We start from the raw sequence: 22,025 nt of genomic DNA on the forward strand, positions 1-22,025 counted from the left end.
CACCCTATCAGGCTCTACAGATGTTTCACCCAGAGCAGCCAAGTACTCGGGAGCTTTCCACAGAGCCCAGTGCTCCACTAGGCCGTAGCATGCAATTTCATCCAAGCAGAAACATTCTGTCCTTAAGACTCAGGAAGTTCTGAAAGGAGGCTCTTTAAAACTCAGAAGTTCTCAATAGAAACTCCATAAAGACTTCAGAAGCAAACAATTCACAAGTCTCAAGAAGTCCCTGAAACTTAACAGATTCATAAGACAACCCCCCTTCACTCCTCCCACTGCCTTTGAGATGTCCATGTTTCTCTAAGTAAACTCTAACCCACATTCTTGTAAGTAGCCCAAATAAGCTCAGTGGTTCATCAAGTTGTACTTTGATGGTGTCATTATTTTGGGCTACAGTGAGTTCTTTATCTAAGGTGAAGAGACCATTTCTCATGTCTCCCAGGAAGAATTATCATCCAACAGAAACAAACACTGACTACTTTCTGGTGGGCCCTGCAGTTGGGACACGTAGATTTAGAAAGTTCTGTGCATCAGAGCCTCTAAATGGCAGAGCCAATGTGATCTGTACAGGAGGAAGGGGCCAGAAGGCCTTTCCATTTATTACTACCAAGTGACAGCAAGGGCCAGAGGGAACAAAGCTGGAAAGGAGACTTTGTTTAGGCTTGTCTGACATTTCTTTTTTATTAGAATAAAACATTTACTCGTAAGTCTATAGACTTGGCTCAGTGGTTAAGTGCTGCTCTTGCAGAGGACGCTGGTTCAGTTCCCAGCACCGGCATTAGAAAACTCACAAACACCTGCAATTCTAGCGCCAGAAGATCCATCTACCTCCTCTTCTGGCCTCTGTGGGCAACCGTACTAGTGTGCACATACCCATACATAGACACATAGCACACACATAATTAAAAATAAATATTTTAAAAATTACTCGTATTTTGGCTTGGAAATGGTAGTGCACACTTTTAATCCCAGAATCCATGAGGCAGAGGCAGGGGGGAATCTCTGAGTTCGAGGCCAGCCTGTTCTATAGAGTGAGTCCCAGGACAGCTAAAGCTATAGAGTAACTGTGTCTTGAAAAACATTAAAAAATATCTCATGTTTTTATTAAGTAATAATAATGGGCAAAAATAAAAGGACATAAAACTATTAAATACGTATGCATTTATGTAAATTACACATATGCACACATAGACACATGAATACAGAGTGAGGTGAATACATAAAGCACTATGGAAAAATCCAAAATAAGTTAAAAGGGATTAGACGAAAATAAAAGTTGATGAAAGCTCCAGTATTTATTTCCTCTCCACACCCTGCAGATTATTCTGGGCTCTGGAGACTGTGATGACAGCGATGGTTAAAACGGGACACAGGCAAAACTACACAGAGCACCATTCCTAGAGTGTTGGCGTGGATTGGTTTAACCCATCTGCTCAGTGACCCCACGTGAAAGTGGTCATTGTTATCAGAAACCCCATTTTATAAAGCTGAGGCAGAAGAAGTGAAATGCTTGCCCAAGACACACAGAACTGGCAAATGCAGTGTGGAGTTCTAAAGCCCGAGTCTGAGTTTTACGTACTGATTCCTTGGTTGACTGATTGCAGTGCCAGGGATAAAACTCAGGGCGTTATGCATGTTAGGCGGGTCCTCTCTCACGGCCGTCCTCTTAGATGAAAGCCCTACGATTTCAGAGGGCCACATGATCTTCCCATCCCCCATCAACCATCCTCCCTCATACCCAGGAGGCTCCAACAGTGCCAGTCTGAGGCTTGTCACCAGGGAACTTTCTCTTACAGGGTCTGAAACAAATCTAGATCACAATGGCCTATTTGTTTAAAAAAGGAAGCTGATTTGTGCCCTTGAGCTCTGTCTCCTTGTGATGCTTGCAAGTGGAGGATCTCTGTTTCTCAAAGCCGTTGGCCCTCAGGCCAGCTTCCGGGAGGGAATGTGACCACTGCTGCCCACCACCACCCACCCCCAGCCCTGGTAACCATGCCCACCCACTGGGTTCTCACAGGTGCAGCAGTACTGTGTGTGAAAGAGGCTAGGAAGGAAGACATCACAAAGACAGGCTGCTTAAGGACACCCTGTGAACTCCAGACAAGAAACTACTCTGGTAACATACATTAAACGGTCTGCTGGCCATTTCCACTATGTTCCTTGTCACTGAGGGTATGGAGAGTAGCCTCCGTCATCTGGACAACCCTGATCAGTTTTCTTAAGTGACTCTGGGGAGGGCAGTTCTGAGCTCAGGAAGAAGAGATCCAAATCTATCAAGAATAACAGTTTTATACTTCCTGCAAGGCTTCCAGGGCATTAGAAAGAGACAGCCGCTGGGGAAGGATGGCCCCAGTGCTGTCCTCTTCCTCATGCTCACCAGAGGATCCTATGTGGGCTCCATCTGCCTTCTGCCATGGCTGCCAGACCTCAGCACAGCACAATGGGTTGGATGATGAGGCTGTGGCCACTTTGCCTGCTGACTCAGCAGTGGTCAGTTTCATGGGCTCAACAGGGGCTCTGGGGAGGGCACCTGCCTGGCGCATCCCACAGCTAGTTCTGACTCCCAAATCTAAATCTAGTCTGGTATCTACTACAAAGGGATACAATGGAGCCTCCCCTTCTCCAAGCCCTCCCAGCTCCACCTCTTTACCTTCCTGACCCCATGTTGCCTTACGTTGACTGACCCCATACAAGATCAGTCAATGGGGAAACAGTTACAAAAGTGCTAGGTAAGCCTGGTACCTGGGACCCACTGCTTCCAAGGAGCACCACAGCCTCTTTTGTGTTCACACATATGCCTTCCCTAAAGTTGCTTCAGAACCTCTGCACAAGACCTTCCTAGCCTTGCGCCACAGCTTCAGGATACTCCCGTGTGACAATGCTAAGGCACATGCTGGTCCCCAAAGAATAATCAGACATTGCAGAAGGTGCAGCAAGTACCTGGCATCTTTAGCTAATTGTGTGGTCTGCAGCCCACCTGGGCAGCTGGTTAGAAATGTGGATGGAGTCCCAGACCCTGTCCCCACTTGCTGTACTACAGCAAGCATGGCAACAAGACAGCCAGGATTTTGTACGTGTCCTAAACCTGGCCACTTGAACTGGCAGACAGAGGGGAGTCCAGGAAGATGTTGAGGCAGGAGGCTAGGGATGAATGTGGAGATGTGCTGAGGCTTGCTTTATCAACAGAAGTGAGGCATTCTGAAGCCCTACAGAAAGGACACTTACCCTACCACAGGGATCCTTTGCTGGCTCCTGCGGGCAAGGCCAGGCAGGCACCAAGGAAGGACAAGAGCAAGCCCCCATGTCTGTGTCTGGTGTGGCTCCAGAGGGCACTGACTGGACTAAAAGCCTTAAAAGACAAGGTTTGCTGGGACACCAGCAACAGGATCCCCACCACGCTGAGTCTGCCCGTTTCTCCCTCATCCACAGTAAATCTGAGAGAGCAGCACTACATAGAAAGCCTGAGCATGGTCCCCACAATCATTGCCCCTCTCAGCCTCCACAGGACCCAAGGCCCTGTCTGGATGGCCTGAGGAGAGCATCACTGTAGGGAAGGCCTGAGCAGGTAAAGCCCCAACATTCCTTCCTCAGGGAATAGTTTTTTTTTTCTCCATCTACCTGGACCGTGTGAATATACTCCAGGAACTAAGCCCACAGGGTGGGGATGCGGTGTTAGATAGCTTCTCTCACTGCACAGAGAGCAAGTGCGGCTCTCGCTGCCATTCCGCAGCTGACCCTGAACCCTGGGCAGGTGCAAGATGGCAAGTAACGGTTCAGGTGTTACCCAGTTGCCCTCTGTGACCCAGCTCCTTACCAGAAGAAGGAGGTTCCCCATTCAGAGCAGTCATCACCCTGTTTCTGTGCCCTGATGGTCAGATCAAAACAGGAGCCATCGTTGGGCCATGCGAAATAAAATACCCCTGAGCTCAGGATTTTCTTCAAGGCGAGCAGGCGATCCTCTTCCTTGGCCTCTTCCTGAAGGGGGTAAAACTCAGTGGCAGTAATTTTGTAGATTTCCGCGTCTGGAATTCTGCCCACTGATGTGCAGCCTGTCACCAACGCCAGAAAACTCAAGGGGATGCCACCTGGAAGGGAGATCACGGACAGAGGAGATGGCAGATTATGGACACTGAGCAGGCTGCATTCCAGAGTCAACCCAAACCCTACCAGGAGGGCCTCTCTAACTTCTGTCCCCTAGGCTTAGGGTGGTGCTGCCCAGCTTCCCAGCCTGCACCCCAAGCAGGAGCACCTCTGCCATGCCTGTCTTCCTCAGTGTAGAAGAAAAGCCTCTGCTCTAACAGACTCCAGGGTGACTCTGAAGGCATTCCCAGCCCAGCCTCTCCCTTCCTCACTCACCTTTCTACTACTCACTTCTCAGCCTCAGCTCTGCCCTGACAGGATGAAAGAAGAGGCTTTGGTCCCAGCCATCTCCCTTCTAGACTAGCACAAGCCTTTTAGCTATCCTCCCTTTTCTGACCCCAGCCCTCTTCTAAATCTGTGCCCAACACCTTCCAATCCATCCTCCTTAGCTCCGCCCACATCCCACCCCTCAGCCACTGGCTGGGCTCAGGTACAGCAGGGGGATACAGCTGGTAGCAGACCTCCCCTGCTCAGATCCCTCTGTGGCTCCCAGGACAGAAAATGAAAGCTCCCTTTGCTCTGCACCCCACCCCGTATCATATCCCCACCCCCATATGTGGACTGTTCGCAGGCAGCTGCTCTCCGGGGCTGTGCCTTGCTGTTCCTCAAGGAACCACACATGCTTACAGTCACTCTGCAGTTTTATGGGAGACCTCGTCCCACGTGGATAAAGGTTTTACTGCCATCTGCCTAGCAAAGAACTCCTTCCAACTTCCCTATTGACGTCCCAGCCTCAGCTCTTTCCTGGCAGGGTGGAAGAATGAGTTTTGGGCCCCAGCCTCCCACCTTTTGGGTACCACAAGTCCTCCTTCCCTTTCTGGTCTATGGGCAGCACCTCCTCCAGGGAGCCAGTTCTGTTCTCCCACACAGCTGGGTGGCCCTCTTTGGATGAGAAACTTCCCAGAGCACTTGGACACAGAAAGCCAGCAGCCTTTGTTCTGGCTGTGCCCCTCAGCAGCTGAGGCTCCCCAGCATCAAGGCTAGAGCTATCATCTCCCGGCCACACATGTACGTGAATACTTCCTATATAAATGCCAGTGCAGGAGACTGATACATGCTTCTCCAAGACTGTCTCCGGCTGCTCCATGTCCTACCCAAGTCAAGGGGTGGTGGCAATGCTGTGTGTCCCTTCAAAAGACAGGGCTCAGGAGATAGCCCCAGTAGGTGAGGGGTCTGGATCTATCTTCATACCCTGCTGAGGTCTAAATGATATGTTCCAGCAAGATTTATTCCAAATGACCAGGAGCCTCTCACTAGCTGAAATGATGCTCCCTGTCACCCTTACGTCTCTCCACACTCTTATAAAAGACAACAAAGGCACCAATCCCACCACCTGCTGCCTCCAGCCGACTGCCCTTCTCACACTTCGTTGGAAGAGCACAGCACCGTGAAGGGGGGAGCGTTTTTTATTAAAGAACAGCTGCTGAGTAAGTAGCTCATGGCTTACACATGCTGGCTGATGCACTGTGAGAGGAAGTGTTCCCCCTGGGGCCAGGATATTGGCTTGGTATGTGTACCCCCAGGAAGCCACTTTGAAACAGGTGAAGAACCAGAGTGTTCTGCTGGGCCACTGAAGCAGTTTAGGGCTGAGGCCTTCCCAGGAGGACAGGTGAATTTCAGTGGGGCGGACACTCTACCTGGCTGCCCAAACTGATGAGCTTAGTGCTAGGGGAAAACAGTATCCAGCAAAGGCCCCCGGCACGGCCAAGATAGGGCCCCATGGTCTGGGCTGGAGGCACAATGAAGGAGAAGGAGATGAAGAGAGCTCATAGAGAATGAGAAGGGATGGTGCCACCACAGGAAGTGACATTCAGCTGGGTCAGGGTTCCGGAAGGTATGGGTAAAGTAGAGCCATCAATGGGAGCGCACAGCACAGCCAAATACTTTAATACGCCTGATACTCAGGGCAGTGCGTCATGCACAGGTATTATACAAACAGTAATTAGTTGCTCAGCAACCACCTTTGTCAGCCCATTTTATAGAGAGGGAAAAGAGACAAGTGGAGGCTAGGAAGCCAGGGGTGACTGAGTAGGGGACCTGGGATCATCTAAATGCACTGTCTGGCTATACTACTTGCGCAAATTATTCAGCCAAGTTTGGCTCCACAGCTGGCACTCCGCATGCTGCTGACAGGCAGTAGGGCCAATGGGCCTAACAACACTGCTCTTGAGGGCCACCGTTTTCATTTCACACACAGGTGTCCCCAGGAGAGTTGAATCATGACCCAGGCACACTATTCTGGGTTGGAACCCCACTGCGAAGGTGGGGTTTCCTAGCCAGGCATGGTGGCACACGCCTCTAATCCCAACACTGGGGGAGGCAGAGGCAGGCAGATCTCCGTCAGTTCCAGGCCACCCTGGTCTACAAAGCCAGGCTAAGATAGACAAGGCTACACAGAGAAACCCTGTTTGAACAAACAAAAACAAAAACAAAAACAAAAAAAACAAGCAAACAAACAAAACTGGGATTTCCTTTAAATCTGAGGTCTGCCTGCCCCGGGCCTTTGTTTGGTTCCTTGATCTTGCACTACCTGTGATCTTTAGGAGCCACAGCTCTTGCCTCTGGAACTTTGCTATAGCGGCTCAAACAGACCAACAGACTACTTTTTGCTTATTTAAAAATGCACATCGAGGCTTTCACCTGCAGCTTAAAAGTAATATTGAGACAGTGGACAGAGACGAGCTCTCTCTTGGACACTGGTGCTAAGTGCTGTTGCTTTCAAAAAAATCAGAATCAGTGTTAATAACTTATTTAAGTTCTTAGTGTAAGAATCCTAGCATTTGTTTTCCTATAAATAGGCTAGAACAGTGGGCAATCTGATTCTAATTGATAGCCATTGGACTATTCCTTGTTGCTTGAGCAAAAAGATTCAAACAGCTGGTGGATCACCCTTGTGCTAACGCCAGCTGTTTTAAAGCCTCCACGGATGCCTAGAGAAAGCTGCACAATGATCACAGCTGTGGCTCTGGCTCCTGAAGGCATGGCCTCAGCCAGGACTGCTCAAAAGAGTTCATGTCAATCTCATTTTGCTATCACAAGCATCATAAGTGACATTGCCACCATTTCCACCAAGGCCAAAGAGCCTTTTCCCAGGGCCTAGCTAAGGGATGGTTGTGATCAGTGCAAAAGAGACAATGCAATGATTAGTACAAACAGACACTTGCATTCATATACAAAGTGTGCTGTGATTAGTGCAAACACAAACCTGAATTTACATGTGAGGTGTGGCCTGGTTGGTCCAAATACCCCTTTCTTGGCTACATATGAAGGCTGATCTGGCTCACTTAGTGAGTGGACTGGGAGACACCAACCTGTGCTGTCTGCCCTCAGTGTTGCTGCACTAGCCCAGTCAACTGCTTCTCTAGAGGGGCAGCAAGAAAACAGCAGCCAGCTGCAGCTGCAGCTGCAACAGCTGAGCCTGCAGCTAGCCACGCTGCAAAAGTGGCAGGGCAGCCGCCTACCTGGCAGAAAAGTAGCCAGGGCAGGAATAGAGGAGACGGCAGACAGTACCTATGTAGAAGGAGGGCTGTGGGCAAAGAAGGACTGGTTCTAAAGGGCTAGAGAATAGAGACTATAGTCTCTGAAAAAGTTCTAGGGAGCTGCCAAGCCTCTAAGGCCAAGGGTCTCAGTCCTAGGCTGGGAGCCGTAACATGGGCTACTGTCAAGGGCTGAGGAATCAGGATACCTAGGCCTGCCCACAGGCTTTACTGCCAGTTGCTACGAAGGGCTAAGGAGTCTGGATGACTTCCTGGAGGCCTACAAGTTTTAAGACTTCTAAGGAACGGTCCTGGTGCCAAAGGCCTGCATGCAAGCTGCAGCACTAGAGGGCACCACCAGCAACTAGGTGGGACAGCTGGCAAGATGGTCCATCCATTAGAAGTACTTGCCTCCATGCCTGGTGACCTGTCCTAGTTTGCTTTTTGTGGCCGCGATAGATACGGCCGCGATAGATAGCACGACCAACATCAACTTAGAGATGGGTGTATTACACTTCACGCCTTACAGACCATCAATGAAGGAAGCCAGGGAAGGAACTTGGAGGCTGGAATAGGTGTGGAGACCACGGAGGAATGCTGTATGCGGGACTGCTTCTCCTAGCTTGTTCGGCTAGCTTGTTTCATAGCCCAGGGCCACCTGCCCAAGGAATGTACTGCCCACAGTGGACTGGGTCCTCTTAAATCGGTCAGCAATCAAGAAAATGCCCCCACAGACGTCCCCACAGGCCAGTCTGATGGAAATAATACCTCAGCTGAGATTCCCTCTTTCCATATAGACCTAGGTTGTGACAAGCTAATAAACTAACCATCACATGACCTTAGGTCAGGTTCCTACGTGGTTAAAGGAGGAACCTGTTGTCCTTTGATCTAACACAAATGTCACATGCATACACATGGCTACGCATGCATGCATGTGTGCACACACACAACACAATCAATAAATAAATACATATATACACAAATAAGTATACAAGATGTAAAAAAAAAAAGGCAGAGGCAGTTTCTCTGTTATTACAAATGGAAAACAGCCCTAGAGAAAGTAACTGAACACAGAAGGTCACTTGGTTGTGAAGATGGAGTTAGGACCAGAAGAATCTGCTGGAGAATGTCCAGGGCTAGCTATGCTCTGCAAACGATCAGGAGACACTAAAGACTGGGGTTTGAATCACCCCCTAAAGCTAGGAAACAGGAAGGTCTTAAGGATTCAGGCCAAGGAGGAACTGAACCCCTGGGACCGCTGCGGTGTTTTCTTTTTTTCTGCTGGATTCACTTTCTGTGCTTTGTGTTGTATATAAGCCAGCCAGCTCCCAGCTAATCATGGGGGCACCCACTGCTCCCTGCTGGCAGAAGCTCAGGATGGGCTCTTACACAACCCATCATGTTTCTCAATTTCTATCACAAATGTCTGTTCTTCTTTTTGAACTTTAACTTTGTCTGAAATGAAAGCCCAAGGGGAAACCAATAGAAGCCACACCCCACAGGGCACCACCCAAAACACCCAAGGATGAGTAGCACAGAGGAAGACAGCTCAGAGTTACAGGTCAGGGAGACACAGAGGTAAGGAACCCTGGGGTAAAGCCAGCGCTCCCTGAGCATACAGGAGGCCGCTGGGTTGGACTAGCTTGGTTTTAATGTCCAACCATCTTTCAGATACCAATACACTTTCCAGAACGTGCTAACTCAAAGCTGAGTAACCCCAACATACTCGAAGTCAAATTCCCCACCAGGTCCAGAGAGCCTTGAAGCCAGCTCTGTAGGGGACCCTTGGAAGCAGCTTTGGGATCTTGGAGGACATCAGAAACCAAGCTGGTGGATTCACCATATCCAAGCGTCCGGATGCTCAGGCACCCTGACTGGCTGGCTAGTCTGGCCTTGCCCAGCAGGAGGCTGCATCGACTCACTTTCGAAGAGGGACAGTGGTGGACCTAGTGAGGCTCTCTGGCCAGCTGGGGGGTTGGGACACATGGTGACTGTACTCCATGCTGTGGACCCCTCAGATAAGCCTGCTTACTCAGACAAGGATTCTTTAGGAGTTCTTCCTCATCCTGCTCAGACCTGCATCTGACCTCAGCTCATACCTCAGGAAAATCCCTGTCCTGTGAGATAGTGCAGGCATCATGTGTCACTCTTCCTGTCGTTCATCACCCATCTCCTAACAGAAAGATACACAAGGTAGCTTGTGATGCCACAGGGCACGTGTGTAAAATGCAGGTCCCACTTGAAAACAACTTAAACTCATGTTGGTTACCATGCTTCTCTGAGTCCATGTCTCTGTCAGGTATGAATACACCATCCATTTGTGTTAAAAACAAAAAAACAAAAACTGCCAACTATACCTTTAAGATTGGACTGTGAGCCATGCCAAGTGCCAGGGCGTTACACCAGAGGAAAGGGGACTGCAAAGGGGTGGGGCCGAATCCCGGCCTTCCCTTCTGTATGTAGGCAGGAAGACAATCAAGCCTAGCTCCTTGGGCAGCAGGGTAACACTGGAGCCATCACATTACACCCCAGTGCAGAGGAAGCAGCACGGCTTCCGACCCTTACAGTGGAAGATCCTGGCTCCTCAGGTCTGTAACTCAGAAAGATCCCACAGAGGGAAAGCCTGGCCCAAATCCTCATCTGCTCACATCCTCAGGAAAGAGGGAGTGTTTGGAGGCAGCTGGGTTATGAAACCCAGCTGAACTCTTCACTCTTGTTATCTCCGAGCCTGTTTCCTTTTCTACAAACAGGGAGAGAGATAGTTAACGCATCGGCTGGTGCCAAAGACTGAACATGTTAACCTATGACTAGTCTTTTGGCACAACACCAGCATCTAGAAAGTGCATTGTGTCATGTGGGGACCAAATGTTTTTGCTAAACATTTCCGATTTGGAAACAAGGACTGTAATCATCCTATCTAATGGAAAAAAAAAAAAGCCTCCCCAGAAATGGACCAGAAAAGTATTGGCAAGCATATCAATGCTGTTTGGCCAGCCCTGAAACCCTGTCCAGACAGAGGCTGTGTGCTACAGAGAAGTTTTACTCCTCAGCTCAGGAAAAGCCCCCAAGACCTGAAATCAGAAATTTCCCAGCCATTCCCGACAGGAATGTGACCTGTGCCTTGGCCTTGGCTGGAAAGGCCACTGGCCCCTACAACCTGGTCTTTTGTGAAAGGTGGAACTGACCTAAGAGCAGGCTCTCCTCTGTGAGAGGAAGGAAAGACCAGGAGCCGCAGAGCTGTTGCAAAGGTGGCTGCCGCTGTCTCAGGGCAAGCAAGACTGCCCACTTCTTCCTGTGTTCTCTCTCTTCCGTCAGACCCGTTTGGATGCAGTTTCCTTTCTCTCTCACTCCCACACAGAGTGTTGCAGTTTTTCTCTCCTGGCCACCAACCCCCCAGACCAGCCCTTCCTCTCCGATACACCCATGACGTCCAGTGATGCTGTTTCAGGCAATGGTTCGAGCCACGGTCCAAGTCTGCCGATCACAAACACCTATGGAGGTGGCAGATGCCTGAAAGGCACACGCAGTACCACAGCTGAAACCCCGGCCACCTTGAAGAAACTTAGGTCTGGAAGGCAGGAACACAGGTAAACTTCCCAGCACCCAGAGCTGGAAGCCATGCCCCCCTCCTCTGCTCCAGACGGGCGATTATCAGGAGACTGCCCCCCCCCACACACACACAGAGGAGCAGGCTGAGAAACATAAAGCAACATCTTCAGAAGCGAAAGTGGCTAACACGGAATTTCTGACTGGACAGCCTCCCCAGGCTAACGCCAGGGACTGCCCACGGCATGGAGGCCAGACTAAGCCACGGTTACTCACCGGATCCTAACCTCAGCTCCCCGAGGCAGCCATAGGCATCCGTCAGCTTGCCATACTGTCCTTTAATGACTTCCTTCTCTTCCGGAGCTGTGGGGGGAGAGGGGGGAACACATCAGAGAGACATCAGCAAGCAAGTGGCTCTGTTCATGCTCATTCATTCACACTGTGCTTGCCAATCTGGCTCTCACCCACGCGAAAAAGGAAACGCAGACAATAGCACGGCCCACAGATACCATGTGTACAGGTTTTAGGATCCGAGAATCATAGAGAGGCAGGGATGTAGACCTTCCCACGGAAGGCTTGTTCTCTGAAAATGCTGGAAGCTTCCTGGGGCGCCGAGTAGGGGGTGTAGCTGGAGAAGGTGTGGGAAGCTCTGGGGTGGCTAGCGGTGGGTGCTGGGGCACCTTGGCTCTGGCCTGTTACATCACATCACTCTTCATTTCACTGCACATACTCAGAAGAGCAGGGTGAGGTCTCACGATCCACACGCAAGGACTTCCCTTCCTAAGGGCCAGCCACATCTTTATCTGAGATCCCCAAAACACCTACTAGGGGCCACCAGAGCACAGGGGTCAGGGTAACTTGGGGCTGGGGCAAGTGAGCCCCAAGGCAAGCTGCAGACTTTCCCTGGTGGGCACCTAGCCACCTAAGCAAAGGCCCAGCCTGGCTTAGAGCAGGAGAGAAAGTGCACAGGGATGCCACAGGCACCTCTGGAGATTCCAGAAGTGACAGCCGGCCTATGGGCCCTTTTTTATACTGATGCTTCAACTGCATTAGAACAATACACAAACCCTAATCATTGTGACAACACTACACTGTGTGAAAAAGGTAATCACTGAAGACCGAACAAATAGCCATGTGTATAAGATATCAGAGCAGGTGAACTCAGAGAGGCAGAGAGCAGATTCATGGCTGGCAGGGGCTGAGCATGGATGAAGGAGCATGGAGATTTGCTAATGGAGTCTTTCTTAAAGGGGCCAAAAATATTCTAAAATTAAGATTGTGGTGTTGGTTAAGATAACCTTGTAAATGCTAAAATACTTAAAAAAAAAACATGGACCTATACATTTTCTGAGATCAGTTGTGTGGTATATGATTCACATTTCAGTAAAGCTGGTATAAAAAAAAACAATAACAAAATGAGAAGACCAATCTTACTGGAATCTAGTCATTAAGGTATTGAAAAGAATTCATTTATTTTTTTACTGTGTGTGTTGTATGCATGTATGTATAATATGCTTGCATCATATGTATGGCTGGTGCCAGTGGGGGTCAGAGAGAGCATTGGATCCCCAGAACTGAAGTTATGGATGGTTGTGAGCCATCATGTGGGTGCTGGGACCCAGGTCCTGTACAAGAGCAACATATGCTCTTAACTGCTGAGCCATCTCTCCAGCCTACGGTTAGCAAAATATTTTAATTCTGCAGTGCTTGCCTAGCATCTACAAAGCCCTGGGTTTGAGCCTCAGCACCACACGCAGGCAAAATATTATGATAGAGCAATATATATGTCCTACTGACAGTACGTTTTAAAAATTTATTTCACATTTGTTTGAGGGTAGGAGGGTCATGCCACAGGATATGTGTGGAAATCATAGAGTAATTTTCTGGACTGTTCTCCTTCCACCATGTAGGTCCTGGGAATTGAACTCAGGGGGCAGGTGCCTTTACCTGCCAAGCCATCCCAAAGGCCCTATTACATCATCTTAAACAACAAAATCTGAACTGGGAGCCAAGGCTCACACAGGTAATCCCTGCCCTCAGGGGCTAAGGCAAAGGACTGCCAGGAGTGTGAGATGAGCCAGGCTACAGAGTGAGACCCTGCCTCAAGTGGTCCAGAACAACAACAATACAGACAAGTAAACACAACCCCTCAGGGCCACTGAATTGCAAACAGGTAAAGAGAGAGAAACTACTTTTCAAGACTTCCCGTGAGGTAGAAGTGATCACCTCAGTGACAGATGAGGCATGTAGGCAACGAGCCTAACCAGCCGGAACTAAGTCTAAAAATGTCTATGTCTCCTTGCCCTTCTAACCTTTCTCCCATACCTAGGGTTGGGGGCTTGGAAGGGCGGTAGAGGCATAAGGATCCCCAAATAAAGTAGAGTTTAAAAACAGTGAGAGAGAGAGAGAGAGAAAGAGAAAGACAGCACACAAAGGACACCCTCACAGCAGCCCTCAATACAGACAAGCTGGGAACAATCTGGCTTCCTGCCCTCTGTCCACCCAGAACAGGTTTCTGAGCACTGACAAATGCCATAAGCGCTGAGCCCAGCATTAGCTGACTCACCCTGACACCTCGGTTCAAAGTATCTACAACAGACTGGGCTTCCTGTCACTCTCAACTGTTCCTCTAATGAACGCATGCATCCACATGTTCTTAGGTTAGAAACACAGAACCAGGTCCCAGGGCCAGGGCCACCTGCTCTCCATGCGTCCCTCTTTTTCTCTAGTTGGCCCCAGAGGCAGTGGGAGGCCACCAGGTTTCCCTTGACACAACCCATGATCCCTACCAAGTAGGACACAAGTTTCCGGGACTGGTGATTGCTGGGATACATACACCTGGAACTGTCAGTGAGGTCAGAGCCAGCCCCTGCCTCTCTCTGCAGGCAGGATGGAGCCAGGAGGCCATTTCAGAATAACGGCTGACCGTCAACATGGCTGAGATACCAATACCCTTAGCTGTATCAGGCTGCAGGGAGACTCTGTCCAGAACCACCAATAGCCTGGATTCTCCCCTTAGGGACATCCACTTAGGTAAAAGCAGGTCATTGACTATGCTTGAGGAAAAGGAATTCAGAGCGAAGCAGAGTTAAGGAGTTTATTATGGAAAGCTAAGGGTAAATGCATGCTTTACTAAAGCATTTAGAGAGAGAATTTCTTAGGGAAAAGACAGACACACTTAACAGAGACACAGGCCAGGGCTTTCCAAGAGGGAGTGTTGCATTTAGGTATCTTCATGAAGGCCAGATAAGTGGTTTCATAGCCTGTGATTTACAACAAGGCTTGAAGATTAAGCAAAGTGTAAAAAGTAAGTAAAGTATAAAAACACGTATTAAAATACAAACTTGATTATTTATTTCTCATCTTAAAGAATTAGCTTTGGTGGACTAGTAAGATGGATGGCTCAGTCGTTAGAGGCCAACCAGGCCCAACAAGCTGAGTTTGATCTCTGGGACGTACATGGTAAAAGGATAAAAACAATCCCAGAAAGTTGTTCTCAGACCTCTACATGTGTGTCATGGCGCTTGGATACACTCACACATACATACATACACACACATATGCACATACAGGGACATGTTTATGTATACATAGTCACAAAATAACAATAAAATTTATTTAAAAGGAATTAACTTTCATAAATTAAATTGTAATGTGGGTTTATAAGGTGTATTATTTAGATTTAGGGTTGAGAGAAGAGTGCTAAAGGGTAAAACTGTGGTGGGCTACTGAACTATAGCTATGCCATCTCATGAAAGTATTCCTAAGAATACTTCAAGTGCTAAAACTAATTTGGTTAGGCTGGTCTCTGGTCACATAGCCATAAATTCCTAAAGCAAACTGGTCTCTGAACCAGCCATAAATTCCTATACCATGTGTCCCTGACCTCAAGGTTGTGAGAACTGCCTGTCCAGTGAACTGCTCTCTCCGCTTCTATAAACGCTTGCCTGCTACAGATGTCCAAGCTGCCTTTCTAGATATGTCACAGCTGTGGGTTTTGCCTCTAAAAACTCAAACAAATTGGAGGTTGTGTCTGCCTCCCACTACTCTGCCTGAGACAGCCCTGCTGGCAGTGAGTAAAGGTTCCATCTGCCTTGACTTATTCAGGCCTCTTGGCGTTTTTCTTCAGGTACCCCAAAACAAGAACTCAAGGCTACAAATATTCTGGCCGCAGTAAGTACAGTCTGAGTAAGCATAGTAAGTGCAGTTTTAACATCCTCGTTAGAGGCATGTGCTGAAAACTAAACACTCTGTCTTTGAAGAATTTAGATCTTATCACACAAAATTACTGAGTCAGAGCTTCTCTTCTTTTCTGTGTCCTTTAATTTTTCCTCATCCCCAGCTCACATTTGTGGCTGTTCCCTCTAAGACACCAGGATGGCTACAGCCAACTACTGAGGAAATTAAGGTGAAGGTCCTAGTCAGAGTTGTCATTAACCAGCCAGTCCACAACCTCACTGTACCTGTGCTTCTGTTTAAACACACCTTAAGCACACTGAATTCAGAGCCAAGAGGCCCTATCAGAGTAAAGCTTATAACACAGTGTTTGTTTCTGTAAGGGATGCCACTGCCTCCTTGCACAGAAAAGTGCTGAGTGGTGTAACAGCACTGGCTGAGAGCCTTTGTTCTCTCTGTCATCTATCTCTGCATCTATCTTCTATCTATACATCTATCATCTATTTTATGTGTCTATCTATCTACCATCTATCTATCTATCATTTATTTATTTATTTCATGTGTATGGGAATTTTGCCTGCATGTGTGTCTGTGTACCATTTGTGTGCCTTGTATCTGTGAGGCCAGAAGAGGGCACTGGATCCCCTGGAACTATGGTTACAGACAGTCAGAGCTGCCATGTTGGTCCTAGAAATCAAACCCAAGTTCTCTTAACTGATTAACCATTTCTCCAGTCCCCTGAGGGCCTGGAGAAATGTATGAAGTATGACTTAAAAGTATGAAGTCAGGGGTCAGCAAGAAGACTCAGTGGGTGAAGGTGCCACCAGCCCTGGCAACATGAGTCCAATTCTTGTGAACCACATGGTAGAAGGACAGAACCTGCTTCCACAAGTTGTCCTCTGACTTCTGTGTGAGAACCCACGCACGAAGACACAAAATTAAAAACAAATAAGCTGGAGCGGTGGCTCGCCAGTCAAGAACACTGACTGCTCTTCCAGAGGATGCAGGTTCTAGTCCCAGCACCTACAAGAAAGCTCACAACTGCCTGGAACTCCTGTACTAGAGGACCCAACACCTCCTCTGGCCTCCATGCATACGGCACATACACACATGCACACACACACACACACACACACACACACACACAGGCAAAACACCCATACACATAAAAATAATACAAATTAAAAAATAAGTATAAAAATGTGGAGTCACCAACAAAATGGACAAACCATGGCATTAAATAAGTCTTCAGAAGGACACTTGCTCTCGGTATCAGACAAGAAGTCAGAGTTTCAAACTCATTTAACATTTGCCGGGAACAGGTGCAACAGATGATCAAATTTTTGCCACTCACTCTGTCCCGTGCACAAATGACCTTTCAAAAGTGCTCTATAAATCTCAGGGTTACCACGCATTTTAGGGAGCTGGCGGAATCTGCAGGCGTAGAAAGGTGCACACAATGAGGAGCCATTGAACTTGTTTCTAGAGCTTGGCAAAGCCTAGAAGGAGCTGGTGGAAAAACAGCCATTTAGCCTTTAAGTGTTAATTTATTACCATCAGGGCTCCCAGCCTGGGATGGCAGGGGATGTCCCTGGCAGCCACAGGCAGGTCAAGGGATAGCTGTGGGAAGCTATACGATGGGCGCAGATATGCCCTTCACACAGCCTTACTTAACTCTGGCAGGCAGGAGAAGTAGCGTCATGCTCGAGAGTGAAGGCTAGACAGACAGCTGAATGCCCTACAACAAGTCCCCCAGTCTGATCGGAACCGCCCCACAGAGTCCTTTGCCCACAACCACCCCCAGGAAGATATAAGGTATCTCCTACGGACAGACTCGAGGCTAGCACGTGGACCTCTTCTTCCCCAGTTGTTAGGGTCAGAGTTTTGGCTCTGGCATCCCTAATGACCTTGGCTCAGCTACCTGTCCTCAAATGGCCAATTCAAGAAATAAGTAATAATGAAACAAGTGATTTAATGTGGCCACTCTGGAAAGAACAGAGAGGTCTAATGACCCCTCAAATTCATCTTAGGAATCCCAAGCCTCTCTTGCCATATGGCGACATCTTGTCAGAACTGTGTGAAATCTCTGAGACACAAGCTCCTCTGGTTGGCACCAGGATTCAACTTTTTCCTTCTCTCAGTATTACAGTCCTGGGGAAATTCCAGTTTCTTGGGGCCTATTGTTTCAATAGTCTGGGGGTTAATGGGTAGGCACAGTTCTATCTTTAGAATACCTTCTTTTCAGGCAGCAACACCTCTTTGGCGCCTCACAGGGCCACAAAAGCTCCAGAATCTTCCTGCGTCTACTGCACATTCAGGGAAGGTGCTGGGAGAGGCAGGGGTCGGGGGAGTAGCCCTTCATCCAGAAAGCTAAGTGGCAGAGAGCCGGTACTGCCATGAGCTTAAGGAGTCTCCAGGAAAGGCCTGGCCTCTGCTCTGGAGCTCGGGAAGCCAGACTCACCACAAGTGAGCCATCCTGCAGTGCATAGCCCTGGGTGACCCCACTGTCCTCCCGTGTTCTAGGTGTAGCCAGGGCAAGGGGGCAGAGGGAAACTGCTCTCCTCTGAGGAGTGCAATAACATAATCCTGCCGCCCAAAACGAGGAGTTCAGTTCCAGCAGCTTTACAGAGCCTTGACACAGACCCTAAAAGTGTCATCTGGCTCTCCCTTTGTTCACCATAAAACAAAGAAGACTTTGTGCATTCATTCAGCTATGTAAATAACCCTGAGCAGATTGAACAAATGACAGGAAACTGCTAAACAAAGTGACATGGTGTAGTCTGCCCTTCAGGGGGTGGGAAGGTGGCCCCAGGAGAAGCTGTTGTCCTGTGGAGTTAGTATCAGACATGGGGTGGGAAGGCGAGTAACACAAATGTGACTTGAAACAGCCTTTTTGCTAATATTTTTTAAACCAACAAACACAACTCAATGGGGCTGCCTTGCCCCATTCAATTCCTGTAAATCATTGACTCCCTACTCAAAATAGCTTTATCTCTGATTCACTGCTGTGATGGCTCAAAACAGCTGGCCTCTGTGGATAGGACCATAATATGAGAAATACCAGCTTCCCATCACAAACAGATGAACCAGTGAACAAACTGGGAGGCTTGAAACAACACACTACACTCTCTCACAGGTGAGGGGACAGGGCTAAGTCAAGGGGGGTACAGGGTCTGGCAGGGGGGTCCTGCCTCTCCCAGCTCCCTGTGGCTGCTGCTTGGAGTTTTAGATACTTCTTGACTTGTAGCTTCAGTCACTCTCTGCTTCACATGACTGTCTTCCGCTTACTTGCCCTGTCCTAATATGTCAGGTGATTTCAGCAGTTAACACTGGATGAGGGGCTCAGCCTACTCCAACATGGCTTCCTTTACCCTACGTCCATGAAATCCTGCTGTGGTTTTTACCCCTATCCCCGGAAGCTCATGCCTTGGTGCTTTAGTCTCCAAGCTGTTGGTGCTATCAGGAGAAGGAAAGGTCATCAAACTTGGAGGTCACAGCCTGGGCCTCGAGACAGGTTTGGTCAACCCTCCTTAATAAACTAATTAAAAGAGTCAAATTAATAAAGGAAAGTAGAAAGGGGGGTTATTTAGTAGTTACATTGGGAAGAGGGACAAAGAGATCTAGTGACAAGTCCCCTCCCCCCAAATCCTTCTCAATCTTGTTTTAGGTGTCCTGAAGTGAAATTAAAGTTTAAATAGAAGACTAAGGATGGGCACATCTGAGCAGTCCAGGTAGAGGTGCGGTCCTACCACACCAACCCATCATTGTCTGGGCTTCAGTCTCATACCGTAATAGGGTCTGACAAGTTATTGGAACTGTGTGAAGAATCTTCCAGGAAGGCAAGTCCATGACCCCTCCCCGAACACATACATATATTCTTTTCTCCTCCCAGCATGAAATTCCCACTTCTCTGGGGTCCACTGTTTCAGCTGTCTGACACAAGTGTGTCTCTGTAGAACATCTTCCTTTCTGCCCAGCCAGTTACCCTAGGAGCTGAGCACCTGGGCTCTGCCCCATGCTTCCTCTGTGATGCTCTGCCTAAAAGCAATGGAGTCTAACCATCATGAGCTGCCACCTCTAAAGATATGCATCCAGAATAAATCACACCCTCCCCCCCTTTAAGCTGAGTCGTAGGTACTTTATCACAAAGGTGACTCCCATGGGTCTCAGTCTAAGGTACTGGAGCCTAGGACTTCAATGTACCTTTGAGGGACCATTGCTCAGTCCCTACACTTGGTAGCTTTCTTACTTGGGGAGCCTTTGCAGCCTGGACCATGCTTATCCAGAGAATGGCCCTCCATAAACATCTTTCCTTGATGCCTGTCTCCACACTCCTTCCACGCATCCCACCTCCAGGGTGCAGCGCCCCAGCTGCCCTTGCTGCACAAAGCCCGCACACAGAAGCCTGACCTCCCAACACCTTGTCCAGAATCACCCCACAGTCTTCTTGCCCTCACACTTCTTGCCCATTTTCTCAAGAGGACTGATGAAAAAAGAAAGCCTTTTTTGCTCTTGAACATGTAAATCATTTTCCAAATGCCTACAGGCACCAAATAAGAAATGAATGAAGGCAACTACTGAATGGGGCTATATGTGGCAGAGAACAAGCCTCCCCTTGGTAGGGAGGGCCAACAGATGGGTATGCTCAACAGTGTCTGCAAAGATAAAAGTTTTCAAGAAAAATAGTGTAGTGAGAATTCTGAAATTTTGATTTCTTTAAAAAACAAAGAAATTTTGACAAAGAAGCCAAAACCATACAATGGAAAAAAGACAGCATCTTCAACAAATGGTGCTGGTCTAACTGGATGTCTACATGTAGAAAAATGCAAATAGATCTGTATTTATCACCCTGCACAAAACTAAAGTCCAAGTGGATCAAAGGCCTCAACATAAAACCAGACACACTAAAATGGTTAGAAGAAAAAGTGAGGAAGAGCCTAGAACATTGGTACTGGTGACAACTTCCTGAATAGAACAACAGCAGCACAGGCTCTAAGATCAACAATCAATAAAAACGGGACCTCATGAAACTGAAAAGCTTCTGTAAAGCAAAGGACATGGTTGTCAGAAGAAAACGACAGCATACAGACTAGGAAAGGATCTTCACCAACCCTATATCTGACAGAGGGCAAATATCCAGAATATATAAAGAACTAAAGAAGTTAAAAAGCAACAAATCAAGTAATCCAAGTAAAAAATAGGGTTCAGAGCTAAACAGAGAAATCTCTGTAGAGGAATATACAATGGCAGAGAAACACTTAAAGAAATGCTCAACATCTTTAGCCATCAGGGAGATGCAAATCAAAATGACCCTGAGATTTCACCCATCAGAATGGCTAAGATTAAAAACTCAAGTGACAACACATGCCAGAGAGGATGTGGAGAAAGGGGAACCCTCCTCCACTGCTGTGGGGAATGTAAACCTGTACAACCACTTTGAAAATCAATCTGGCGCTTTCTCAGACAATTAGGAATAGTGCTCCCTCAAGACCAGCTATACCACTCCTAGGCATATATCCAAAAGATGCTCAAGAACACAAGGACATTTGTTCAACCATGTTCATAGCAGCCTTATTCAGAATAGCCAGAACCTGGAAATAACCCAGATGTCCTTCAACAGAGGAATAGATACAGACATTGTGGTACATTTACACAATGGAATACTACTCAGCAATTAAAAACAAGGAAATTATGAAATTTGCAGGCAAATGGTGGGAACTAGAAATATCATCCTGAGTGAGGTATCCCAGAAACAAAGACACACATGGTATATACTCACTTATAAGTGGATATTAGACACATAGTATAGGATAATCACACTAAAATCTGTACACCTAAGGAAGCTAATCAAGGAGGAGGACCCTGGGTAAGATGTTCAATCTTCATTCAAAAAGGCAAATGAGACAGACATCAGAAGAGGGAGAAAACAAGGAATAGGACAGCAGCCTATCACAGAGGGCCTCTGAAAGACTCTACCCAGCAGGGTATCAAAACATGCTGAGACTCATAGCCAAACTTTGGGCAGAGTGCAGGGAATCTTATGAAAGAAGGGGGAGATAGAAAGACCTGGAGGGAACAGGAACTCCACAAGGAGAACAACAGAACCAAAAAATCTGGGCACAGGGGTCTTTTCTGAGACTGATACTCCAAACAAGGACCATGCATGGATATAACCTAGAACCCTTGCTCAGATGTAGCCCATGGCAGCTCAGTATCCAAGTGGATGCCCTAGTAAGGGGAACAGGAACTGTCTCTGACATAAACTCAGTAGCTGGCTCTTTGACTGCCTCCCCCGGATGGGGGAGCAGCCTTTTCAGGACACAGAAGAGGACAATGCAGCCAGTTCTGATGAGACCAGATAAGCTAGGGTCAGATGGAAGGGGAGGAGGACCTCCTCTATTCCTGGACTTGGAGAGGGGCATAGGAGGAGATGAGTGAGGGAAGGTGGGGTTGGGGGGAGAGGAGGGAGGGGAGGGGACTACAGCTGGGATACAAAGTGAATAAAGTATAATTAATCTAAAAAATAAAAATTTAATTTAAAAACAAAGAAATAATATATGAATGTGTGTTTATTTTAATCCCAGGTGTGGGGATACAGGGCTGCTTTGGATTGTCCACAGTCGCTGATTATGATTTGCCTCATGCTCCAGCAGTTTCTATGATTTTTGTGATGTCTGGGATTTGGGG

General features: G+C 48.0%; 1 protein-coding gene across 6 annotated transcripts in view; it reads right to left on the reverse strand.

Moving 5' to 3' along the window:
• The window catches only part of Synj2 (synaptojanin 2), a 104,127-nt gene that overhangs the window by 58,158 nt on the left and 23,944 nt on the right, over positions 1-22,025 (reverse strand). For 5 of the 6 annotated variants that reach the window (XR_009588084.1, XM_021635708.2, XM_021635706.2 and 2 more), the window contains exons 2-3: positions 11,439-11,525; positions 3,815-4,085 (exon numbers count right to left, since the gene is read on the reverse strand). Coding sequence is in view for 5 of the 6 variants with exons in the window: in XM_021635708.2 (XP_021491383.1) it covers positions 3,815-4,085; positions 11,439-11,525 (358 nt within the window). In the remaining variant the exon portion in view is untranslated. Of the gene's footprint in view, positions 1-3,814; positions 4,086-11,438; positions 11,526-22,025 lie in introns of those variants that run through there. The other variant, XM_021635710.2, reaches the window with a different exon arrangement.

Source organism: Meriones unguiculatus, chromosome 20 (assembly GCF_030254825.1).
Source record: "Meriones unguiculatus strain TT.TT164.6M chromosome 20, Bangor_MerUng_6.1, whole genome shotgun sequence".
Classification (NCBI taxonomy): Eukaryota; Metazoa; Chordata; class Mammalia; order Rodentia; family Muridae; genus Meriones; species Meriones unguiculatus.